The sequence below is a fragment of the Harpia harpyja genome, chromosome 1, assembly GCF_026419915.1.
Source record: "Harpia harpyja isolate bHarHar1 chromosome 1, bHarHar1 primary haplotype, whole genome shotgun sequence".
Lineage (NCBI taxonomy): Eukaryota > Metazoa > Chordata > Aves > Accipitriformes > Accipitridae > Harpia > Harpia harpyja.
In genome coordinates, this window is record NC_068940.1 from 39,233,942 (window position 1) to 39,257,384 (window position 23,443).

At 39.9% G+C, this 23,443-nt stretch overlaps 1 protein-coding gene across 2 annotated transcripts in view; it reads left to right on the top strand.

The window, feature by feature from the left end:
- Positions 1-23,443, top strand: part of PREX1 (phosphatidylinositol-3,4,5-trisphosphate dependent Rac exchange factor 1) — a 176,320-nt gene that overhangs the window by 145,124 nt on the left and 7,753 nt on the right. The window contains exons 18-33 of one of the 2 annotated variants that reach the window (XM_052788254.1): positions 3,398-3,546; positions 4,464-4,549; positions 6,283-6,419; positions 6,823-6,994; positions 8,275-8,462; positions 9,192-9,353; positions 9,906-10,116; positions 11,349-11,610; positions 12,654-12,860; positions 15,858-15,946; positions 16,332-16,414; positions 17,039-17,129; positions 18,877-19,005; positions 19,730-19,771; positions 21,632-21,849; positions 22,918-23,017. In XM_052788254.1, the coding sequence (XP_052644214.1) occupies positions 3,398-3,546; positions 4,464-4,549; positions 6,283-6,419; positions 6,823-6,994; positions 8,275-8,462; positions 9,192-9,353; positions 9,906-10,116; positions 11,349-11,610; positions 12,654-12,860; positions 15,858-15,946; positions 16,332-16,414; positions 17,039-17,129; positions 18,877-19,005; positions 19,730-19,771; positions 21,632-21,849; positions 22,918-23,017 (2,326 nt within the window). The remainder of the gene's footprint in view (positions 1-3,397; positions 3,547-4,463; positions 4,550-6,282; positions 6,420-6,822; positions 6,995-8,274; positions 8,463-9,191; positions 9,354-9,905; positions 10,117-11,348; positions 11,611-12,653; positions 12,861-15,857; positions 15,947-16,331; positions 16,415-17,038; positions 17,130-18,876; positions 19,006-19,729; positions 19,772-21,631; positions 21,850-22,917; positions 23,018-23,443) is intronic. The other variant, XM_052788262.1, reaches the window with a different exon arrangement.

Below are 23,443 nucleotides of genomic sequence, written 5' to 3' on the forward strand. Positions count from 1 at the left end.
ATGTCAAAAGGGAAGGAATTTTGAACTGCAGTTTAATATTAGAACTAAATGATTTCAGTATTCCCGATTCTCGTTTGTTTTATGGTCACCAAAGAAACCAATCCTATGCTCTACCTCATGCTCAAAATCAACATAGGATGGCCAAAAATTTTATTAATCTAAACCTCTGCTGTAAACCATTGCCTAACAGATAATCCTTCTGCCCTTTCTTTGGCTGGATGCCAGTGGAATATCCTGCAAATCTGTTGTGTTTTAAGGCAACAGGAGCACACAATTTTCTAAGGAATCTTTTTCTTGGTCTTCCAAGACAAACTATCTGTGACCATGAGCCCGTCTTTTCAACTTGATCTTAAAATATTGCTCCAGAAAAGAACTAAATCTGCATCTCTCTGAACTAGAGGGCTGTCAGCTTATTCTGGAAAGACCTGAGGTCCAACAGTAATGCACTGCATTACTTACTTGGGCTTTTTTAATTGCTTTGTGATACTAGAAAGATATCCAGCATGTAGTTCTGCATGGCTTAGCAGCTGTAGGCCATTTGAGATCCTACGCCTGCTGTCACACTCTTTAGGGACAAAAATTAAGACATGCAGCTTTGCTTCACAGTGCCCGTCACAGTGCGTTGTATTCATTAGGACTGTCAGACTTTAGGCCAGTATAAGATCCCAGGTTCACCAATTAAGTGGGAACAAATCCATTACTTGCAAGGATTTATTCAAGATTAACGCATTCTGTTTGAGTTTGGGATTGTGATGCTCTTTTTCCTAATACACTTGGAACAAAATTGTCACGCACAGGTTGTGGCAGCACACAACGTTGAACTTCATGCATGTACAACAAGGGTCTTTGGGGTTTTTATTCAAAATCAGAGTTGCCAAGCATTGTTCTTTCTATTATTAGTGTCTTTTATCTTCTCGATTTTTTAGAAACTGTTTTGTGAGCTGTTAGATTTGCCTATGCCAGAAGCAGTTCCCAAACTGTGTTTAAAAGTTAAGAAAAGAATTGCTGGAACATCAAATTCCTGTACTTGAACTGCAGTTTGGGAACTCTTTGCCTGATGTGAGTGTTCAGCTTCTCAGTTTTGGCCCATAGATAAAATAGTGTCGTAGTGGGCACTACTCTTGCACTGTCTCTCCTGATCCTGAATGATGAGCAGCTCTCAGCCTGGGACTCTCACCTGTGGGAACTGTCCCCGCTGTGCTCCTGGGAGCAGCTGCCTGTGACTATTAACACTTGCTCAGCTCACCTAGGTGGAGGGTCACAAAAAATCACATAGCAGTGGTTGGTTGATGTGGACTGTGGCACATTCCATACCTGTCCCAAGTTCACGGGGCTTCAGGAAGTCAATACCTCCTCAGTTTGTATCTTATCTTCCTTTCTAAGCCAGCTCACTTGCAGGTTAATTGGAGCTGGGCCTATTCCCACAGATTTTAATAATAGAGCTGGTTTGTGAATGATACTCTATCAGAAGGAAGCAACAGTGAAAAAAATTATACTTTTGGAGGTGTGGTTGCTGTCTTACTCTGAACAGCCAACTGACAAGCAGATGTCTAGTGTTTGAACAGAGTGTGTTCAACAAGCAGCCAGTTGGCCAATGGCCATGTAGATGAATGGCAAATAGCAAGCTGCTGGCGTTTGGGAAAAAACAGTGGCCTGGATCCAGGCAACTGCATTGAGTTGTCATAAGGAGCATCCATTATTCAGAAGCTCTATGACTCGGTAGGGTCTTTACTCTTAGAGACATGCTGTCTAATCTTCCTTAGCCTGGTTAGTTATATCCCAGTAGAGTAGCAGATTTTTATTTGAAAGTTGCTAGTTTGTAGGGTTTAATGTGCAACTTTGTACCTCATACATTCATGGATTTGCTATGATTATGTGTGCAGATACGTGTCCTGTATGCACAAGCAATAATTTAGGAATATAAAGGGGTCATCCACATGTAGAATGATAGCAGGTATGCAAAGGGTTTAGCTAATTGCACCTACGTTAAGTGCATGAGCTACTGCTTTGGGAAAGTCAGGCCTAAAACATAATGACTTTAGAAATTTATCTAATAATTATTACTTTATAATAAACTCATCAGTAGAAGTAAATGCAAGTGGCAGAAAAATTCCCATTGAATTATAAACAAAAGTTTGTCAAATTCTATCTTAAGTTAAAATCTCTATTGCTGTTTATCCCCATTATCCATTTTAGAGATTATTTACAAAAAAAGAAAGATGAAAAATGTTATTTCCAGGTACACAAGATGATGTTTTCAACCATAGAGGGCTTGAGAATTAAATCAAGGAGAGCACTTTGTAGTTTTTCCTTTTAATAGCTTTGATTTGAGAAAAAAAAAAATAGGTTTTTGTACGTAAACTGATCTCCGACTTTCAGAACACAAAATATATTTAAGAAAAGCCAAGCCTTGTATAGACATAGTCAGCAGGGTTTTCCAGTCCTACGTTTCTAGATTCATTTTTGCAACAGGTCAAATTCATATGTGGGAGTAGTACTCCTTCTTCCAAGTCAAGAAATTTGTCAATGGATTCCGGGTAGAATAGGAAAAGGTTTGTCACATTTAGAAGAAAGCCCAACTGCTGGACCTTGAAGTGATGGGAAATAACCTGGGAAGGGTTAGTAATTTTTTTTTTTTCTTTGTACTGTGTTAAAGGGAATTTTATATTTCCTTGATATCCTAACACCTAGTCTAAGTGCTGCTGTGTCACATTTTAACTGGTATAGATCATCAAGAGGTACGTTTAGTGTTATTGTCTGGTGGGCAGAATAAGGGATCTCGATTCTGTCATTGGATCTGTCTCTGACTTCCTGTGTGACCATTGCCAAGTAACTAAAGTTAGGCACAAAAGCTAGGAATTAAAATGAAAATCTTGTGGCTTTTTAGGCTGATGAAGAGCCAGTACTTCAATTAAAGCAGAGACAGGTTTTTACCACCACTTAAAAACAGGTTACATTTACTTACATGACTAGGTATACTTTGTTTTTTCAAGTCACGCTTCTGTATCTCACTGGGTATTGCAGCCAGTCTATTATAGTCCCCTATTTTTTAGTGTGTCCCCCCGCCTTTTTTTTTTATAGTCTTGTTTTTAATAGTCCCCTATTAAAAAAATTGTAGCAGAAGAGTACAAAGATACATCCCTTGCAAAGTAAGATATATCTGTGGAGTGGCATATTTATAGAGATACTGGTGATATCTCTTTGTTTTCTGTAAATGCAGACAACTTTAAGGGTGACTGACAAATTATTTGATGAACCAACACTGTATAAATAGTGTTCCATATGACAGTAATCTTAGGAACATCCATAAGTAGAGAACAGTTGAACGTTGGAGCCTGAACTTTCAGAGATGCTGCCAATGACCCAAAGTTTTCTGTGGTGTTTGTTTCATTTGCAGATTGCTGGCCTGCAGACAGGAAGAAAAATATATTCCATCAATGAGGACTTAATATTCCTACGCCCGTTTTCAGAAGTGGAAACCATCTTAAACCAGTCCTTCTGCTCACGAAGGCCACTTAGGCTTCTGGTAGCCACCAAATCAAAAGAGTAAGTGCCAAGATGGGTAGACAGAGATTATCTAGAAACATCACTTACTAAATATTTCTTCTACAGTTTGTAGTGAAAACTGTGTAAACACTTTGCTATGCAGAAGCTGTTCAATAGGAATACAAATGACATAAATGAAAGATACAAGAGTCACAGGTAATTTTCAGTGATGAACTTTTTGCTTCTAGAACAGGTTAGGATCTATTCTCTTTATACTGCAGTTAACTTCTGGCTTCCTTGTGGACAAACAGAACTGAATCACAAGGACTGTCACTCTGCCTCAGGTGAAGCTTCTCAGACTCTATTATATGTGCAAGGGAAAGCAATTTCTACCCCATTAAAGCTTGGCTTATTTTTGGATGACTCTAACGATATCAGCCCTTAGAGTTTTTCAGTCCATTACTGTATCTTATAATGAGGCTTGGCCCTGTTAATATCTTGTGCATTATTAGATTCTGTAATCCCAGAATTTGCCATAGAATTGAACAGCTCAATGAGCACTTGATGCTGAATTCTAGTCCAGGGTGTCTTGTCTGGTCTATTTTTTTTTTTTTTTAATGGAAAAGATCCTCAGCTGGTGTAAGTCAGCACAGCTGCACTGAAGTTTGCCTAGAAATGGAAGTGAATACAAATACCATAGAAAGTTTCTGTCCTGTGTTGTTCACTTAAAGGTGTAATAAATTTGGCAGTGACAAATTTTAATTAACAGACAGAATCTCCCATCTGCCTTGGAGAATGAAGATGGAGTGGGTGATTTCTTCAGGTCTGTTTATTTGTTATTTATTTGTAAACTTTGTGGGTGCTTTCTTTAATACAAAACACAGTTATGAATGCCAGAGAAAGATGCTGTTGGAACTGCCCAGAGCTCTGGCAGCCTACTTAAAAGCTGCTTTCTCTTCTCCTTGATTTACCTGCAGGATTATTAAAATCCCAGATTGTCCTGAAGCACTTTGCTTTCAGATACGGGGAGCAGCACCACCTTATGTTCATGCAGTAGGAAGAGGTAAGTAGAAAGGTTGTGGTACAGTTAAGCTTGGAATACAGCTAAATATATATACATGTGTATATAAAGTGTGTGTGTGTGTATATATCTCTCTCAATCAATCAAGACAGATGCAGGTTTCATCGTCAAACTTGTTCTAAACAAGTTCTGACAACTTTAATGACCATAATGACTGGGAACCCCTGTCACAGAGAAGGATTGCACTCATATATAAAACCATAGAACAACGAGATAGTTCCTGCCTCAGAGTGCTTATAATCTAAATACAGTCTAAGAAAATGGTATCGTTATTATGAACTGAGTGTTGGGTCACTAATCCCATCAACACAAAACAAGGAATAACTTAATTCTACAGTAGAAGAAATTTGGTGGTACTGCAATCCACAGTACTGTGGAAAGACTCTTGAGAAAGCATTATCACTTCAGCTCTTGCAAGCTAGAAATGCGCTTGCTTAGTGAACCTAACCTTGTTTCTTCTAAGACTACTAAGATACAGCTTTACAGCCACAGGCAATAAAAATTTAAAACTGAGGTGGCTGAGAAAAAGTTGAGGTATAATGCTGTCTGTTGCTTCCTCAATATTTTCGCCTGTGGCCAGCCACAGTTTGGATCACTGTAGTTCCAAATGTGCTGTGGGATCAGCAGGTTGGTAGACAGATCATGTTTCTTAATGGACATTACAAAGTATGATATAAGACTAGAAGACTACTTCTCCCTTTACAGTGGCTTATACTGCTATAAATTACCAACATAAGTTAGAGGCGAACTGCTTTTCTTGGTCTTTTTAAAAGGAGAAAACACAGTTTGACAGAGATATTTATGACTTTCATAACTGAAACGTGAACTGAGCTACAAATAAAGCACAGCTCTAACCTTTATTTTCAGGAGATGGAGAAAATACAACCTTTCAGACATGTACCACTTCCTTCCTTCAGAACAAATACATATATCCAGATATGTGCAGTTAGTATACAGACAGCAGGCAGCACCCAAATGCAACAATGTTCTCAGGGAGACACATTTATTACACCCTTTCATAACAGCACCTATAGACACTTTTTAACAGTCTGAAGAGTGCAAATTGGAAGTGCCAGCGGGAAAGATTCTCTTTTTTCAGGATTTTCCTAGCAAAAGACAAAGTGCATTTGGAATAAAATTGTATGAATTTTAAATGATGGTGACTTAAAAAAGTTAATCACTTTGACTGTAAATTTCTACGAGCTGAATTTGGGTCTGAGTCTTGTTCATGTGAATCTGGAATAAAGCCATTGAAGCTGGTTATTGCACTCTAGACTTAACTCTAGTTTTAAAGTACATCATAGTCTTTTTCTTAGACTGTGGCAAATTGCGTAAAATGCAAGTGTTCTGTATCTTTCAAGGGCAACAAGGTGAAACAAATGTAACTGCTTACATTTAAGCAAGACCTCAGCTGATGTAATCATAAGGCTAGAAGAGCCGAATGATTTCCCACAGGAATTTCAATTTCTAGCATGAATGCGTTTACATCTAGGAGGTCTCTGTTTTTCCCAGCACTACTGAAAATATGAAGGATAGATGCATGATGTTTTCCTTATACAACAAAGCTCTCAGAATATACTTGGTAGCAAAAGCATGACAGCATTCAACTAGCTCTTCTTACTCTTCTTAGCCAGAAACCCTTTGCAAACTTTCCAATTTTATCTTCTGTAATCAGATGGCTTTACTGTCTAACTCCTTTCCTGTTGAATTTTCAGGTTCTGAGGCTGCAGCTGTAGGTCTTCATCCAGGGCAGTGTATTTTGAAAGTTAATGGGAATAATGCAACACATGGAAATTATATGGAAGTTATGGAGCACTTTACAGCCTACAGGACCAGACAACAGGAAGCACTGGTATGAATACAAAACCTCAAAGGAAGCACATTAATTCCTGCCCTTCTTCTGTCCTCCCCTTCTGTGCTTTTATGCTTACTAAAAATTCAGAAAAACAGCATATACGTATCTCTTTTGACTTATTTACTCCCATGCCAAGGTCCTAGTATAACTGAGGGAGCTGATTACAGTTGCCTATAGTTGCAAAACATCTACAAATAATATGTATGCCAATTCATACGCTGCATACAGTACTAAATACTATTAGCTATTGCTAAAACTAGAAGTTCACCCAGATATTGATCTAGATTTTATATTCTCTGAAGTTCAGAGGAAAGCTGGGGGAATTCACCTTTGTAGTCCAAACATATAGAGATTGGGCATTGTTACTGAGGTCATAGCTGAAGCCTGTATCTCTTGAAAGGGATTATACCAGTGGGTGTACAGAACACACGAAGATGCTGAAGAGGACAGGGTTCAGCAAGCAGCATCCACTGCATATCTGAATGGCAGTCATCCTGACTCCAGCAAAGAAGACTCTTCACTGGAGGGAGGTGCAGAATTGGATCCACTTCAAAATAGCCAACAGGAATCAGGTAAAGATTCTCATGGGGGAAGGAAACCTAGGGTAAAGTGTCATTACTATTGTAGAATATCTCTTGTCTTAGTAAAGCTTTGTAATAGAAGGAGGTCTGCCAGAGGAAGTACTCTTATGCTGCAGTTTCTTCAGGAGAGGAAAAAATTGAAATACACATAGAAATCATACCCCTGTGACTCTCTGATCTTTACAAGACAGCCAATTTCTGGAATGAAAAGGCTCAGCATTTTTAGAATCGTTTGGTAACCCCTGCAAACCAGGAATTTATGGGCAGTAGCAGCTGGAGAGGGAAGGTCTGCAAGTAACTCCACCTAGAATAATCTATGTTTTCTGTGATTTAAGATTAAAGATTAAGATTTTAAATTACTTTGATCTGGAGCAAGTTTTCAGAGCATGTTACCACTGTGTCAGCAAAAGGTGTGGGTGTATTTCCTCCAACTCAGAAAAGTGTAACTCAAAAAAACCACTGCTTTACCTTCATGTTGAGAGCTTATTCGGAAAAGCAGATGTTAGGGGAGAATACTGAAGCCAGATTCAATCCAAAGGACTGAGCATGGACTCTGAATGCCATTGGCAACTTCTCCAGGAACAGATGCACATCTGTGTGGATCCCATCTAAGGTCTGGTGAGCCTGGTAATCTAATGGTCAAACAGTGCAGCTCCACAGTGGAACAGCTGGAGCAGTGCCCTGGTAGAGGCATGTGAGCAATTCTCTGGCAAATCTCAGTCTGACTGTAACTTAAATCTCTTGTCTGGTGGCAATAGCATTGCTGTGTGTAAAAAATGTTATCTTGTCACCCCACCCCTGCCCTGCCATCTCAGTCTTATAGCTGCACAGAAAATGCATCTGGAGCATTTCCCAAAATTGGACAGAAAAGTGGCAGTCTGCCAGAGGGTCATTACAAACAAGACTCTGAGATTAACGTACTTCACTTCCCTTTGAAAGCTTCTGCTGGGGTCTGTGTGTCTGAATGCTGAACAGAACTGGAAGTAGTGTCCTGTGCATGGATGTGTGTATGTACACATGGAAGAACATCAGAATGTGGATTGGAGCACGTGGATTGTCTAAACCTCTATCACTGTCTCCAGTAGTGGCCAGCAGCAAATGTCTTCCTCAGAATATGCTCCCAGCCTCTAGCAGTATGTAGTTCAGAGACTCCTTGAGCCAAAGGTTGTGTCTTTGCGTTTAATAATATCTCTCAACAGATTTCTCTTCCCTATGCATGCCTGTATTCATGTGTGCTGCCAAACACCTCTAATGACTTATTTTGGTTCCAGCCCAGACACCACAGACCATCAGCTCTCCACTGGTCATTAGTGAAGAAACACCTCTCATTAGCCTGACTGTGGATAACACCCACCTGGAGCATGGGGTGGTGTACGAATATGTCAGCAGCGCAGGAATCAAATCCTTTGTCCTGGAGAAAATTGTAGAACCAAAAGGTTGCTTCAATCTCACTGCAAAGGTACCAGAAAACATACATGGTCAGCTTCATTCCTAAGCAGAACAGGGAAGCCAATAATATAGGCATTTCTCTGGTGGCTTGGCTTGGCTCTTCAGATTAGGTTGCACATGGTCTTCTCAACCTTGCTTGGAGTTTTCTTCATTAGAATGCACCAAGTTATAATAGCTCGTTTGGTATGAGCAAGTCAGCAAATGCTTCTAGGATTTCAGCTGTTGAGGTAGAGGGAGGGGAGCCCTCAGCAGTGGAATTCTCGCTTTTATCTGTCTGGTAACATACTCTTTGCTGATACTCAAGATTAATCTTTTCAGGCAAGAATTTGCTTTACCTTGGAAGAAAATCAAGCAGCTTTTTCCCAGCTGATAGGCTGGAAGGGTCACTAAAGGAATCAAGTAGAACTGCTGCTATTGGAAAGCAGCACTGCACTTAGTATTTTGGTCATCTGTGACAATAATGAGCTAATAGTAAATGTTTCTGTCACATCCCAGTAACATTATTGTTATGTCCCATGTGATCCACTTCAATTATTCTAAAATTTTTTGAGGAATGTTTTATGACTCTGGGGATTAGGCATGATAGTCATTCTCAGGCAGTAATAAAGGCAACTTGTACTGAAGGCTGCTTTATTCAACCATGACAGCATGGGGGCTTTGACACTTACTCAGTGGAGAAAAACTGTATTTTCCCTCACTGTCAAGTCTCTTATCATTGACATCCTGTCTTTTTGTTTAGATTTTAGAGGCCTTTGCTGCAGAGGACAATCACTTCGTAAGGAATTGCAAAAGACTTATATCCCTAAGCAGTGCTGTGGCCACCATGCCCCAGTATGAATTCCGGCAAATCTGTGACACTAAGCTGGAAAGCATTAGCAGAAGGCTCACAAACTACCAGGAGGTACAACACTACTAGTTATTGGTGAAGTCTCAAGACAATACTTCATTGTGATAACTGGGTCTTAGTATTCTTTATTAATGAATCCGAACTGCTTTAGAGGTAGGTGTTCTAGAGGCATGAAAACAGCTCTGCAAGTTACTGAAATTGCAAGTTTTGAGGAAAAAAGACCTTATCTGTAAATCACTCCAGTCAGCTGGTCAGAGCTGTGGGTTATAACGTATTATTACAGGTTCCTTTCCACCATATCATTGAATAAATATGACAACAGAATGATCAGTGTCTGATTTAAGATGAACATAAGTGCATCGTAGTGTAAACAAACTATGTGTGCTTTTTTTGTGCAGTTACCTGAGCTGTTTGAAGAGAGTTCTAGAAGGTGTAGCTAATTGCTTTCATTTGTTCTTTTATGAGCTTTTTTTTTTAATGTGTTATTCCAGCTGCAGCAGAAATCATATGATTCTGGAATAGGAGGCAGGAAGAGAAAAGGATTGTCTGTATTGCGTCATAATTTTTTGCAAGTGAAGTAGCACACGCTTGCTTTATTTCTCCCAGTTTGCAGATGAATTGAAAACAAAGGTGAGCCCAGCCTTCAAACAAGCCATCATGGAACCACATTCCCTTAACAGCATGGATTTCTGCCCCACCAACTGCCATATTAACCTCATGGAGGTATCATACCCCAAAAACACTACCTCAGCGGGGAGGTCGTTCAGCATTCGCATTGGACGGAAACCCTCTATTATTGGTCTTGATCCAGAACAAGGTGATAATTAACTTTCAAATCATACTGATTTTATCTGCATAAAAAGTTGTGTCTTTCCACTGCTCAGCAAGATCAAAATAAGTTTCAAAGAAACACAGTCTTGCTGGTACCCTTTTTTCCTCCTTAAAATTTTAGAGTAAAATGACAGCCTCCTTGTGTTGTAAAATAGTAACGCCTTTAAGCATAGAGAGGCTTCAGGTAATATGTTTTTACTAGCTAAGCAGTGTGGTCATCTCATAATAATTAAGTGTCCTGGAGTATTGTTTAAAGCTAGTAGAGGTGACTTACTGACTGAAAGAAAAGTGAATGGAGGCTGATGGTCGTGCTAGTGCTGTGAAGAGAGGCTACATTCAGTGGGAAAACATGAGTGAATCAGATTGTAGTGCTGTTTTCTTTTGTCATTACTAAATAAATTCCATGCATTGGAGCTTGAAGTCTCTACTCTGTCAAGGGGATCTATTTTCTGATAAATAGCTGCTACATAGCATTTGTCCTACAACTAGATTATTTGAATTCCAACATTTCTTAATCATGATCTCACCTAATATGCTTCTGATTCATTGTCTTGTGAAGGTCAGAGTGCAGGAATGTTTGGAAGAGACACAGGGAAGAGTAGACTAACCAATCTTCGGAAGAATGGCATTGACTATTCAAAATGAGGTCGATAAAGAAGCCCTGCTCGCTTGAAAATATTAAAATTCCATTGTATTCTTAATGCGAGCTAAGATGGTTAGCAAAGTACCATACCAAAACTGTCAGCATTTCTAAATGAAAAGGAATTCTATTTATCTTCTGTAAGGACATAATCCTGTTTCTTTTTATATATATATATGTGTGTGTGTGTAAATGTTTGTAAAGCTGGAATAGTAACACAGACCAACTCCCGAGAACCTGAATTCATTAACATTTCAGCAAATGCTTTTAGATACTTTTCATGTTGTCTGTACGAGTATATGTGTGGATAGTTGCTGTCTTTACTTCCATAATTTAACTTGTTTCTGGACTGCAGTAAATTCAAAACATCTAGTTGGCATGCCAAGAAAGAAAAACCTCCTTTTTTTTTTTTTTTTTTTTTTTAAAAGAACATTTTCCTCATAGAATGTAATTATATTAAATAATTCTTTGAAATTTTATTTTTTCCTGTTCAAATTCCACCTATTGTAAACTATCATTATTGGGATAGAGTGGGCAAAGTCACGAGAGCCATACTAACTAGACCCTTCAATGTTTAGTAGGTACCTTAAATCCAGTCTCCTATACTCAACATTGCATCACCACTATGGCTGCACCATCCTGGAGATGTCTGACCCCAGAAGATGGAGATCTTGATGGTAGCTTTGGCCAGCAGAATGGAGGAACAATTCAGGAAGAAAGGGGACTCAGTTTTCTGCTGAAACAGGAAGATCGCGAGATACAGGACTCATACTTGCACCTTTTTAACAAACTTGACATTGCAGTGAAGGAAATGAAGCAATATGTCATTCAGATAAATAAGTGAGTAGAGAATCCTGTATGCACAGCAGAGAGCAATCCTGATAAAATGGAGGCATTAACCTCAGAAAACACATTGTGCCTGTTGGCCCCAACTGTCATACTCTTAGACTCACCTATTCACACATGCACTTGCATTACAGCTCCTTGCTGGTTGTGTCAAACGTACTCCTGTGCAAGATCCACCAACATATATATTATTGTCCTTTGCTCCTAAAAGTCTACCTGAATTCAACAGCCTCTGTTTTGCTTACTATATATTCCAATATAAGAATCTATTTGGTGCCAGCATTGGTTTTGGAATTCCATATAGACATAGTCCCTACCCTTGAAATTTTGTCTGTCATAAGGCAGACTAAGCAAAACTTGTGATTTTAGGTAGCTTTCTTTATGGCACTTCTGTTTTCCTTTCCTATTTTTGTCTTTTTCTCTTTCTCATCATGGGTCTCCTAGGAGTAGTAATGAAGGATTTGAGTAGTGCATCTGTGTATTGTGCACAACTGGCAAGGTTTTGATAGCAGGGACTGCAGGGGTGATCTGTCTGGCTATAAGACGGCCTAAGCTGCTCACAGCCACTTCCAGGAATCCCAGTAACAAAAAAGAACAGCCCGTCGTGCACCAAAACTTCAACTGACCAGAAAGCATGTGGATCCTTGGCTCAAACATATTTAAGAAAGGGTGGTAGCTGCTGGGTAGAGCCGGCAAGCTGAGGCACTGCCCCAGAGGAGAAACCCAGCACCTTGGATGGAGAAAGTGAGGACTTTGGCAAATTAAAAACAGGGTGCTTTCAGGCCACCATGGTTACAGTGATTAAGCTATTCCTTATGGAGGTAGGGTACCTATGGAAACAGGACCTTTTGTGAACTTAGGTTCATGGATTTCAATGAACCCCTTTCAGAGCTTGCAATTTTACATAGCTGTAGTCTATGTAAAATGCTGGCAAGGTTGCTTTTGATTTCACATAGCTGTATTCCAGCCGTAGTCGTTATACCTCATTTATGAGACTACCCACCAGTCCCTGAGAGCTGTATGTTCTACTTTTGCAGACTTTTGTCCACCATAACAGAACCTACAGAAGGTGGTGCCTGTGAGCCACCATCTACTGAGGAGACATCTCCACCTTCCCTGGGAACAGAAGAGAGTGATCCTGACAAAGCTGAGCATGGTGGAATCAAGAAGGTCTGTTTCAAAGTTTGTGAGGAGGACCAAGAAGACTCTGGACATGACACAATGAGTTTCAGAGACTCCTACAGGTCAGTCTGAAGATTGTGCCACTCTTCCCTTACTAATATAATGTTTCTAACGGAGGTATGGTTTCAACAAGCGGGTTATTTTCCAGTCAGTCAATTATTCTATATTCACCTAGTAAAGTATTCACTAGTGTCGTGGTTTAACCCCAGCCAGCAACTAAACACCACGCAGCCGCTCACTCACTCCCCCCCCACCCAGTGGGATGGGGGAGAAAATTGGGAAAAGAAGCAAAATCCGTGGGTTGAGATAAGAACGGTTTAATAGAACAGAAAAGAAGAAACTAATAATGATAATGATAACACTAATAAAATTACAACAGTAATAATGAAAGGATTGGAATGTACAAATGATGCGCAGTGCAATTGCTCACCACCCGCTGACCGACACCCAGCCAGTCCCCCCGAGTGGCGATTCCCCGCCCCCACTTCCCCGTTCCTATACTAGATGGGACGTCACATGGTATGGAATACACCATTGGCCACTTTGGGTCAGGTGCCCTGGCTGTGTCCTGTGCCAACTTCTTGTGCCCCTCCAGCTTTCTTGCTGGCTGGGCATGAGAAGCTGAAAAATCCTTGACATTAGTCTAAACACTACTGAGCAACAACTGAAAACATCAGTGTTATCAACATTCTTCGCATACTGAACTCAAAACATAGCACTGTACCAGCTACTAGGAAGACAGTTAACTCTATCCCAGCTGAAACCAGGACAACTAGCTATAGTTATTTCATTACATTTATTGCCAGGGAGACATACACAGCAAAAAACCTTTCCTCATAACAATGCCAAAATACTAACGCTTCTAGAAAATTGAATAAAATGAAATAAATAGGTCTAATGTGACTTTCCCTTTCTATATTGTATAGCTGGAAACTACAGAAGCTCAGCAGAGTTTGCAGACTGCTTGGTCTTGTAATCGCTGCTATTGTAAGGGGATGTTTCCATTCAGTTCTGCAAACAATTTTCCCAAAAGTCTAAGACACTGAGAAACAGAAATGGACATTGAGTTTTTTATTTTTAATGGGCCTTTGAAACCACAAATGCAAATGTTTATTCAGGTGTCTCAAAATCTTGTTTTTGGGACGTCATTGACTGCTGCTTCTCTGGGAATATTTGCTACCAAAGGAAATCGCACACACTCCAAACCTGTCTTTCTTGGGAGGAAACATTTGGAAACTCAACTTCAGAAGAAGTGGAATAACAAATTGCAGTCATGTCTGACCATTGCAACTTTACATCCTTAATAGGCCATTTTTACATTTACAGAAAGGCCATAGGACTTTGCCTGTAGGAAGGAATAAAGACACTTTACAGTGGGCTGGAGGATTACAGTAACCTGAGTGAATGATGTGTCTTTGAAACTTCCATGCTACAGGCCTGATTCTTTACTTGCTGTTGGTTTTGTACTAGTATAAGTAGGAGTATGTTACATTCACACAGGACGGCAGAAATGACAGAATCAGAGCAGTTCACATTGGAAGGGGTCTCTGGAGCCTACATGGTCCCATTTCTTGCTCTGCACAGGTCCAACAAGATCGGTTGCTCAGGGCCTTGTCTGGTTGAATATTGAATGTCTACAAGGACAGCAGATACAAAGTCAGTAAAGAAACAGAACCAGCACTTACAATGTTGAGATCTGTGGCATCTATTTACTGTGTTAGATTTAAATCTGCACATGTGCTCTGAAGCTGTTTTATTGAAATGTGCTGTATTTCTTTCGCTGTTAAGAGGAATGCCAATTATGAACGCTGTTTAGTTTAAATGGTTCCTGTAATTGAGACTAATCTATTCTGCATAACAAAGTGACATCACAAACAGTCTCTGTGGGTCTGTCACTGCTTCCAAAATTCTGCACGTAAATGTAAGATGAGAAAGATTATTCTGTCTTATCTTTATTAGACAGAGGCAGAGAATTAAACATATATTACAGATAATAGTTACTCAAGGGAGAATAAAATGTTTTTTGATGGTTTTTGATCTGAAAAACTACTGAGGAGCTACAAAAATAAGTAAATTACAGATAAGAAAATATCTTGTTTGCATTAGCCATGCTTCTTTCTCCGAGATCATTTGGAGGTGTAATTCAAATTTCATCATTTCAGACTGTGGAGTAGTTGCCATAAGTATTAATCTTCTTAAGAAAAAATAGATTTCTTTGGCAATAGGTTTAACAAAGGACAGGCAAGAACCCCAGTTAGGGTTCTTTCAATTGCTCTTATAGTTTTCTCTCATGTCACTCTAAAATAAAAACAGAGGAAGAGACAATATGGAGAATTTTGTAGGCTTTGTTTTGAGTCTGTGCTATTAAAAACACTGTGTCACTTAATTGGAGGGGGACAGACTGAGATCCATAGCCTTTTTGGTTACTTTTATTAAGTTATGATTAGTGTAAAGTGAACTTTAAACAGAGGAGACCTAGAATTTTCCAGGTGTGCATGAGCCAGCATCGGTGTGAAGCGAACTGTAGTGACTCCTCTGCTTCCTGAGGTAGTTTTAGGATCTGCAGTGCCTGATTCTCTGATGGTATAGATTCCTTAAATTTCCTCTCCCATCTCCAATGTCTGTGCTACTGCAGCTTCAACATATGCTGGAGTTGGATGCTGTAATGTCCTGAGAATTGGTAACAAATGTTGAGTTTAGTGGAGATTCAGTCTCATAGATTTTAATTATTTCTCCCCTACTCGATGCTCGTAGAGCATGCTTAATGATGCGACCCAGATGAGGTCCTGGTGGGAAGTCCATTTTCATTATTTATAGGATCCAGGCAATATATTAAGCATTGAGTGGTCACTAGAAATGGAAAAAGACATCCTCTTACAGTGCCAGCCCCAGAGGCCTTGCTTAATGGTTGTTCTGCCTGTAATTATTTTTTCTTTTGTATATGCGTAACAGAATTAGTTTTGGGGATTGCAGTGTTAATAACAACAGAATGATAGTATATCAGAGACTGGGTGTAAGGACAGCTTTTTTTCAATCACCTTCTTTGCTTTTCTTTCTAGTGAATGTAACAGTAACCGGGACTCAGTGTTGTCATACACCAGTGTACGGAGTAACAGCTCTTACTTGGGCAGTGATGAGATGGGATCAGGTGAGTATATGCATAGGTTACATGCATATTTCTCATACCAGACACCTTAATAGAGCTGATAAGACTTTGCTGATTATAAGCACTTGCATGTTTAAGTTGCAAATGTAGTTTCTTCAAAACTAGTCACAAGAACATAAAGATAGAGATTTGTTCTTTTTCTAATGAACCAGTAAATTTGGAATATGGAAGAGGTATTAGGCAGGGATAAGCTTCTATAGTTATCAGATATTTGCATTATATGAAAAATCATGACTATTTTGATCTATGAATTAGAGAAAATCATTTTTCCACGACTCCGGTGCGAAGGTGTGCTTGTGTCATCTCTGGCTTCATCACAGATTACGTTTGTAAGACAGTTAAAGGCTTTTCATCTTTCCTTTTTTAGGAGATGAGCTTCCCAATGATATGAGGATTCCTTTAGACAAACAAGACAAACTTCATGGCTGTCTGGAACATCTTTTTAACCAGGTATGTAAAGCATTACTCTTACACAGAATTGCTTTCTCTTTATCAATGTCAATTTAAGAAATTGGAAGTATAAAATTGTTTAATGAAATCATAGTTTGAGGGATGGCAAACTCTCTTGGGGTACAGTGTAAGCAAGTATATTATAGGACAGTTTGAGGAATCAATTTTGTCAACATTTAAGTTGTCTTGTGTGATTTAGGCAAGGTTGACCTGCCTTATCTCAGGCATTAGACTAAGGGGAAAAAAGCTTTCATGAGAAAAAAAAAGGAAAAGGTGAACAAAATTCTAATACCTTGTATGATCTAAATGGATCACATTTACAGATCTCAGGAGAGTCCTCACAAGTTTAGCCAACAGATGTCTTTATAGGTGTATAGCACCAGAGAATTGTTTTGTATTATCTTTTATCTCATCAGCATGTAGATCATCATTGTGCAAAATGCTGTATTAAATGTGAGGCTCTTGAGGCCAGTTCATGGATAGAAAGTCTTAATGCCATTTGTCAATGAGAAATCATTCCAAAATACAAATAGTGTAATGGCTTTTGCACTTTCCCACAAGAGTTCTGTTCAGATTTTCATCTGCAAATCTTACTACCACTGACTGAAAACATTCCAATTGTAGGTTGATGCAATCAATGCACTTCTAAAAGGACCAGTAATAACTAAGGCCTTTGAAGAAACCAAGCACTTTCCAATGGAACACAGTTTGCAAGGTAAAGAAAAAGGTTGATTGTATTTAATAAAGTGATTTGCTAGTTCTTGAGAGCTTAACATGAATGCGCATTTGCTGTATGGCCACAAAGAGTTACTTAACTATGCAGTCTACCCAGTCATACATTAATGGCAGGTACCATGTCTGACCATTGAAATTTTGTATCCTTAAAATGTCATTTTCACATGAATTCCTTCTGAAGAGCACAGAACGCTTTTCTGTTATATGCGCTGAATCCTCACAGCTCTTGCACAAGTCCCCAGATCTATCCTTTGATGTGAACACAGATATGTATCTCAAAAGGTACAAGGTAGAGATAGGCCAGATACAAGCTAAATGAACACTCCGATAAGCTGATGAGGGGCTGACGACTGTAGATCTGAGGCACCAAAAGGTTCTGCCTGTGTTTGCTTAATGACTTACCCATCTGAAGAAAAGCAGAAAAATTGCCAGAGTAAACTCATCCTCACATGACACTTATTTTGAAAACTGATTCCCATAGAGAGCAAACATATGATACCGTGTTTTGTTTTTCCTCAGGGAGCATGATGAGACTTTGGTCTTAATGGTTTTGGGGCCCAGGATGTGGTTTCTTCTCTCACTGAAATACACAGAACTTTATTTTCTGAATATTTCCTGCATTTCCTTTCCCACTTGAAATCTGAAATGTTTCCTACTATTCCTACTGTACTTCAGGTGCTGTAGTCATGGCCTCCTCCGTAACCTTTGACAAGCTCTATTTTTAAGTTACAGTGGCAAACTCTATAAGGGGGCTTTTTCTGCTGCTTTTTTTTTTTTTTCCTGACTCCAGAAATAACTCCTGTGGAGTTCTGTTAAATGAACTCATTTCGACAAACACATTCACATTTATGTAGAATATCTGTTAGTCTTTTCCATGCGCTGTTTGAATGAAGAAATAACAGACACCTTGTGTTCCACTTCCTTTATTATATTTTGCTTAAACGGAGTCTCATTTATTAAAACTAGATTAATTACACTGAGAGAGTCTTTTAGTTAACTGAAGTTAACTGAAGATCCCACATTCATCACACTAAGGGACAGACAAACCCTGCTTACATTCAGCTGGAATCCTGGACCAGAGTGTCTTATTTAATAGCTACCATAGACACCTTTCAGTGATGGATGTAAATTTGAATGCTTTCCCATTTCTGTTCATGAGCAGTTATTTGGCACAGTTTTTCTGTGTTTCTCTGTCTGCTTATGCATTTTATCACCAACAGTGGGGTATTTGGCTCAGCTACATAGCTAAGTCATGGAGAATAAATCTTCTAGTCCGTAATTAAATAATTAGCTTCCATCAGGTGAAAGACGTCTCATCAGTATTATGGGATGTGACAGCTGCAGCCAAAAATTTGATCTGATTCTGCACAGCCAGAGAGTCTAGATCTACCCGATATAGCTGCCTGTACGTTATTAAAGGCAGAGAAGACAGAAGGGAATTCTGTGCTTTCTGAGTAGTGCAGAGCTCCCTTCACTACGCATGTCACCCAAGTGCATAACTTTTAGTCCACAATCCTGACAACAATGCTAGGCGACTGCTGATAAAGAGATTATAGGAATAGTCTTTTTTTCCTTCTGTATTAGTTCTATTTAAGAACCTTTTTCATTCACAGTTGTTGCTATTGATACTGTATCTCTGCTTTCATCTGTATACACATTATAACTCATAAGCCACACTCAGCTATGTAGCATTTCCTTAATGGCTAACAAACTCCATTTTTTTCTAGAATTTAAACAGAAGGAAGAAAGCACAGTTAGGTGCCGGAATAATATTCAAGCCAGCATTCAAGAAGATCCGTGGAACCTTCCATTGCGCATCAAGAACCTTGTTGAAATCATACAAAAACATGTGGAAGGTCTGTAAATAAGGAGAAGTTTGTTATGGGCTTCAGGGAGAAAAGATCTTGATCTAATCAAGTCTAGGAGTTCATTTTATCATTTTATCTTAATTTGTCATAAGGCTGTACTGGGCTCTACAGAACAGGTAAAACAAGTTATTGTTTGCAGAGTCCCAGTGCTGTACGGTAAAACCTCACCTGTGCAGCAACTCCAAAGAACTTTCTCTCCCTTATTTTATTTCATCAGCCCATTCAGACAGAATGATATCAGTGATCTATTTCCCTGTGGTTTTTTTAACCCTTTTAGAAAATGGAGAGAGAGAGATGCTTGGTATATTCCAAAATGAAACGAACGCTAATCAGATACTACAACATCCTAAACGGTTGCAGTCTGGTTGAACTGGAACAGGAGCTGAATCTGATGTTTACAGTCCAGTGCAAAGCACTGGGCAGAAATCACCTGCTTAGGAATTCATCTACTACATCTACAGCAAACATGTGCAATTTGTTTCCAATAATTCATGGTAGTTAACAGAACATTTAGCCTGTAAAATTCTTTGATTTACACCTTGTTTCTTTCTCAGTCGTTAAAATGTCTGTACGAGTAAGGAATACTAGAGTAAATAGAAATGGCCACACAGGGGCCAGGGATTGTAGGGAGTGAGGAGACTGTTAACCAAATGCAATCAAATCTACCATGATACCATGTTGACTAGAGCATTCCTTTTCTTCACTGTTTTAGATGGGAAGAACCAGCTGCTTTTGGCCTTGTTAAAATGCACAGGTAAGGGGTTTTGATTTGTTGCAAAACAACATCATATATACAGAAGTCCCTAGCACAGTTTTATGTGCATGCATGTGCATACATCAAGATGTTATGTTTTTCCTTAGCATTTAGGTTTTTCCCTGGCATTTTATGCTAGCATTTCTCATGCTTTGCATCTAGGGCAACCTTTCCATGCATCTGACATCTGTTCTTCAGTTTACATTATTTCAATTCACTGTACGCTGCTTGTGTTACCTGGCTGGTCGCTGGTGTTTCACAAGCACTCTTTTTTTTTTTTTTTAATGTGTTCATTTTTTCCTTTGTACAATCCCCCTTCCCAGATGGCCTTTACTGTTTCCTGCTGTGGTGAGAACATGCAGCAAAAATGAGACCTATTGCATAACTTTCTGTGAGACCGTGGACTCTGTCATCTTTCCAAACAGAGCAGGCATGTTAGGAGTTAGGATTGAAATATACTGAAATTACAGCCAGGAGCAGACTAAGAACCTAAATGTGCAGGCAGCAGCTAAATACACTGTGGACATCATTAATTTGTAACCACACACAAAACATTGTGCTCGCAGATCAAGGGACAGGCCTTTCCCAGGAGTGAATGTGCAGTCATTTTGTAATTGAAACACCTACTTGGTGTACTTTTGTTTGAAAATGAGGTAATAAATAACTGGAATAGGCTGTCGTTATTTCACTGTGCCAGGCTTGATTCTCAAGTCTTCATAGAATGAAGATGAGAGATTTGTATGGCTCTAAGTCACTTGTCAACTCCTGCCAGGGCTGGTCCATGAGTCTGTGCCAACCAGCCTGTGGTGTCAGTCTAGTGTCCATAAAAGCTGTTTTTAATGACAGTAGATATAATGACTCCCTAAGTCTCTACCTGTGCTCCATCTCCTGCAGCATTTCCATGAACATCCTCTGGACAGAATGAAGGAGCAGATGGCACTGAACTGGCTATGGCATCAGGGATTCCCTTGCCTTGAGGGCAGTCCTAAGCTCTCTTTGCCTTACGTCTAGCAGTACAGAGGTGTGCTGCTAGAAGGACTGGTTGCCTTGAAGTTGAGAATATGGCCCAGGGCCTGGAGTGTATTAGTCGGTCTATTGTGTTCAGTGCTTTATAAAAATAATCCAGATCTTCAAAGCCTCTGGGTGATGTTTTCAGCTTCTTTCTCTGGGGAACGCTGCCTTGACAATGAGAGACTGCTGTACTGCAGTGCCTGCTGGAGGAGCCCAGGGTGCCTGGGAAGTAGCTTGTCACTTATTCATGTGCCTCTTTGGCCTGCAATCCCCTTAAGTGTGACGAGGTTGATTTGACCAGCATGTGGCTGCCTGGCAGGCAGACTGGAAGCAAAGTTAACACAGGGGAAATTCTCCCAGGAAACATAAACCAATTGGTACCGTATGGGCAGGCCCAGTTAATGCATTAAGCATATGGGAAGCCCACAAAATACAGATGGATGGGGGAAGATGAATCTCTTAATAGCCCAGGAGAGAAGTAATGGCAGAGACCTTCTTTCAAGAATTCTCTTGCTTCTGTAAGCATAAAAAGAAGGGAATCAATCCAGATATGGCACTAAGGAGTTATAGCTCTTCTCAGTCAGAAGAAGGAGCATGCAGATGGCAGAGGAAGTAATAAACAGTCAAGTGGACTAGAAAATTTTCAAACATGCATGTACTCCAGCTATGCTGTCTTTATTTATACACCCAGGTCACACAGCAAGAAGAGGTTATCTGTTAAGTCTGTGAAAGCTACAGCAGAAGCCAAATGTCATGCACACACACGCACACGCAAACTGCCTCTTTGGCAGTGAGATTAAAGACAAGTATACTCATGACGACTTGTGTTTCTCTCCCCTTCTCTGGCAGATACTGAGCTACAGCTGAGACGTGATTCCATCTTCTGTCAGTCTCTTGTGGCTGCTATTTGCACCTTTTCAGAGCAGTTACTGGCTGCTCTCAACTATCGATACAACAACAATGGGGAATACGAAGAGAGCAGCAGAGATGCCAGCAGAAAATGGCTGGAACAGATAGCAGCCACTGGTGTTTTACTAAACTACCAGTCTCTTCTCTCCCCCGCTGTGGTAAGATGAAGAGTTGTGGCACCCTTGGGTCTGCTCACACTTGCCTGTATGCTTCTCTGCCACTCACAGCACAGCCAGAGCCTTCTTTCTAGCAGCATGTTAGACTCTCATTACTACAGCAACCTCTGGAGGTTCCTGCTGCTGACAACCATGTGCCAATATTCCATATCCCATATCCCATCATTTTAATCTCGTCACAAATATTGGACCCAGTATCACACTAGAACACCATAGGAATCTGTCTGCCTTCATGTTTGGAGCAATGCTGCTGCATTTAGGGAGGTTTTACTACTCAGTTGTTGGTGACACGTGTGTGGCCTGCCATCTTCTGGTTAAAACACACATTTCAACAAATAGGTGAAGAAGTTCTGAGTATTTCAAGAGTTGGGACAACAGGAAAATGTAGGCTTTTGTTCATACAGTGGACACTTTTATGGAGTAGATAGACTGCACTCTCTCTCTCACTTCTGTGCTGCTGGTATTTGAGGCACCATGTCTAAGGAGAAGAGGAGCTGGTCTTGCATAGTTCCTCTGCACCCAACGAACAGATAAGCCACAGCTACAGTAGATAAGCTGCCGTAACTGTAAAAATGTTAAGAAAAAAGGAGCATAAAAAAGACAAGTAGCTCTGACACTATAGAGAAGCGACATTTTTTTGGACTTTGTAAACATTGTAGATTGAGTGTGGAGTTTTTTTAAATATAATCCAAATTATATGCATATGTAACTACTATTTATTCACATTGCATGGAATGCATGGCTGTTCTTCACATTTGTAGGTATAGAGTAAAGTTTGGAGAAAGAGATCCCTTCAAACTTATTCAGTCCTTGAACTTCTCTACTCTCTGTGAATCACATTAAGTGACATCTAAGCAAAGGGTAGCTATCTTGTATCACAAAGTTCCAGGCCCATTAGTAATTACCTGGCTGGGTTGGAGTCAATGGAAAGCTCCACATTCTGCTCTAGGTCTCCTGAACCAAAGCGTGCCCATAACAGCTATACTTTCCTGCCATTGATCTCTTTCTGGCAGATTATAACCTATTTATATCTGTTTCTTTCCTCTACAGAAGGAGGAGCGTACCATGCTGGAAGACATCCAGGTCACTCTGACTGAACTGGACAAAGTTGCCTTCTATTTCAAGCAGCTGGATGAAAGTCTTGTAGCAAGTGAGTATTCTCTGTTTCTCTGAAGCTCTTTTTTTCTTGTTTGTTTTATGGATTAATATCCTCCCTGATTATAAATCTAACAGACCATGTCAGACCTGGCGAGCACTGAGCGGCTTTTCTGAAGCACTGTTGCATTCCCTCAGGTTCCACTGCAAAAACATGGCATAAAAAGCAGGACTGACATCATGGGATGCTGGTGGCATATTCTGTGATTTGTAACTATGGCCTGTGCCAGTGTACCTTACCTGTGTGATTTCGCACACAGGGAGATATGACAGATGATAAGCAGTTCCTGACAGATGTTTGTAATTCACCACATTACCTAAGGTAGAAGGACTAGCCCTCCTCAGCTCTTCTGTGTCCTGTGTCCCACCCTGCCAGATCTCTCTCCATGTTTACGCTCTATGAGATGCCATGAAACAAGAT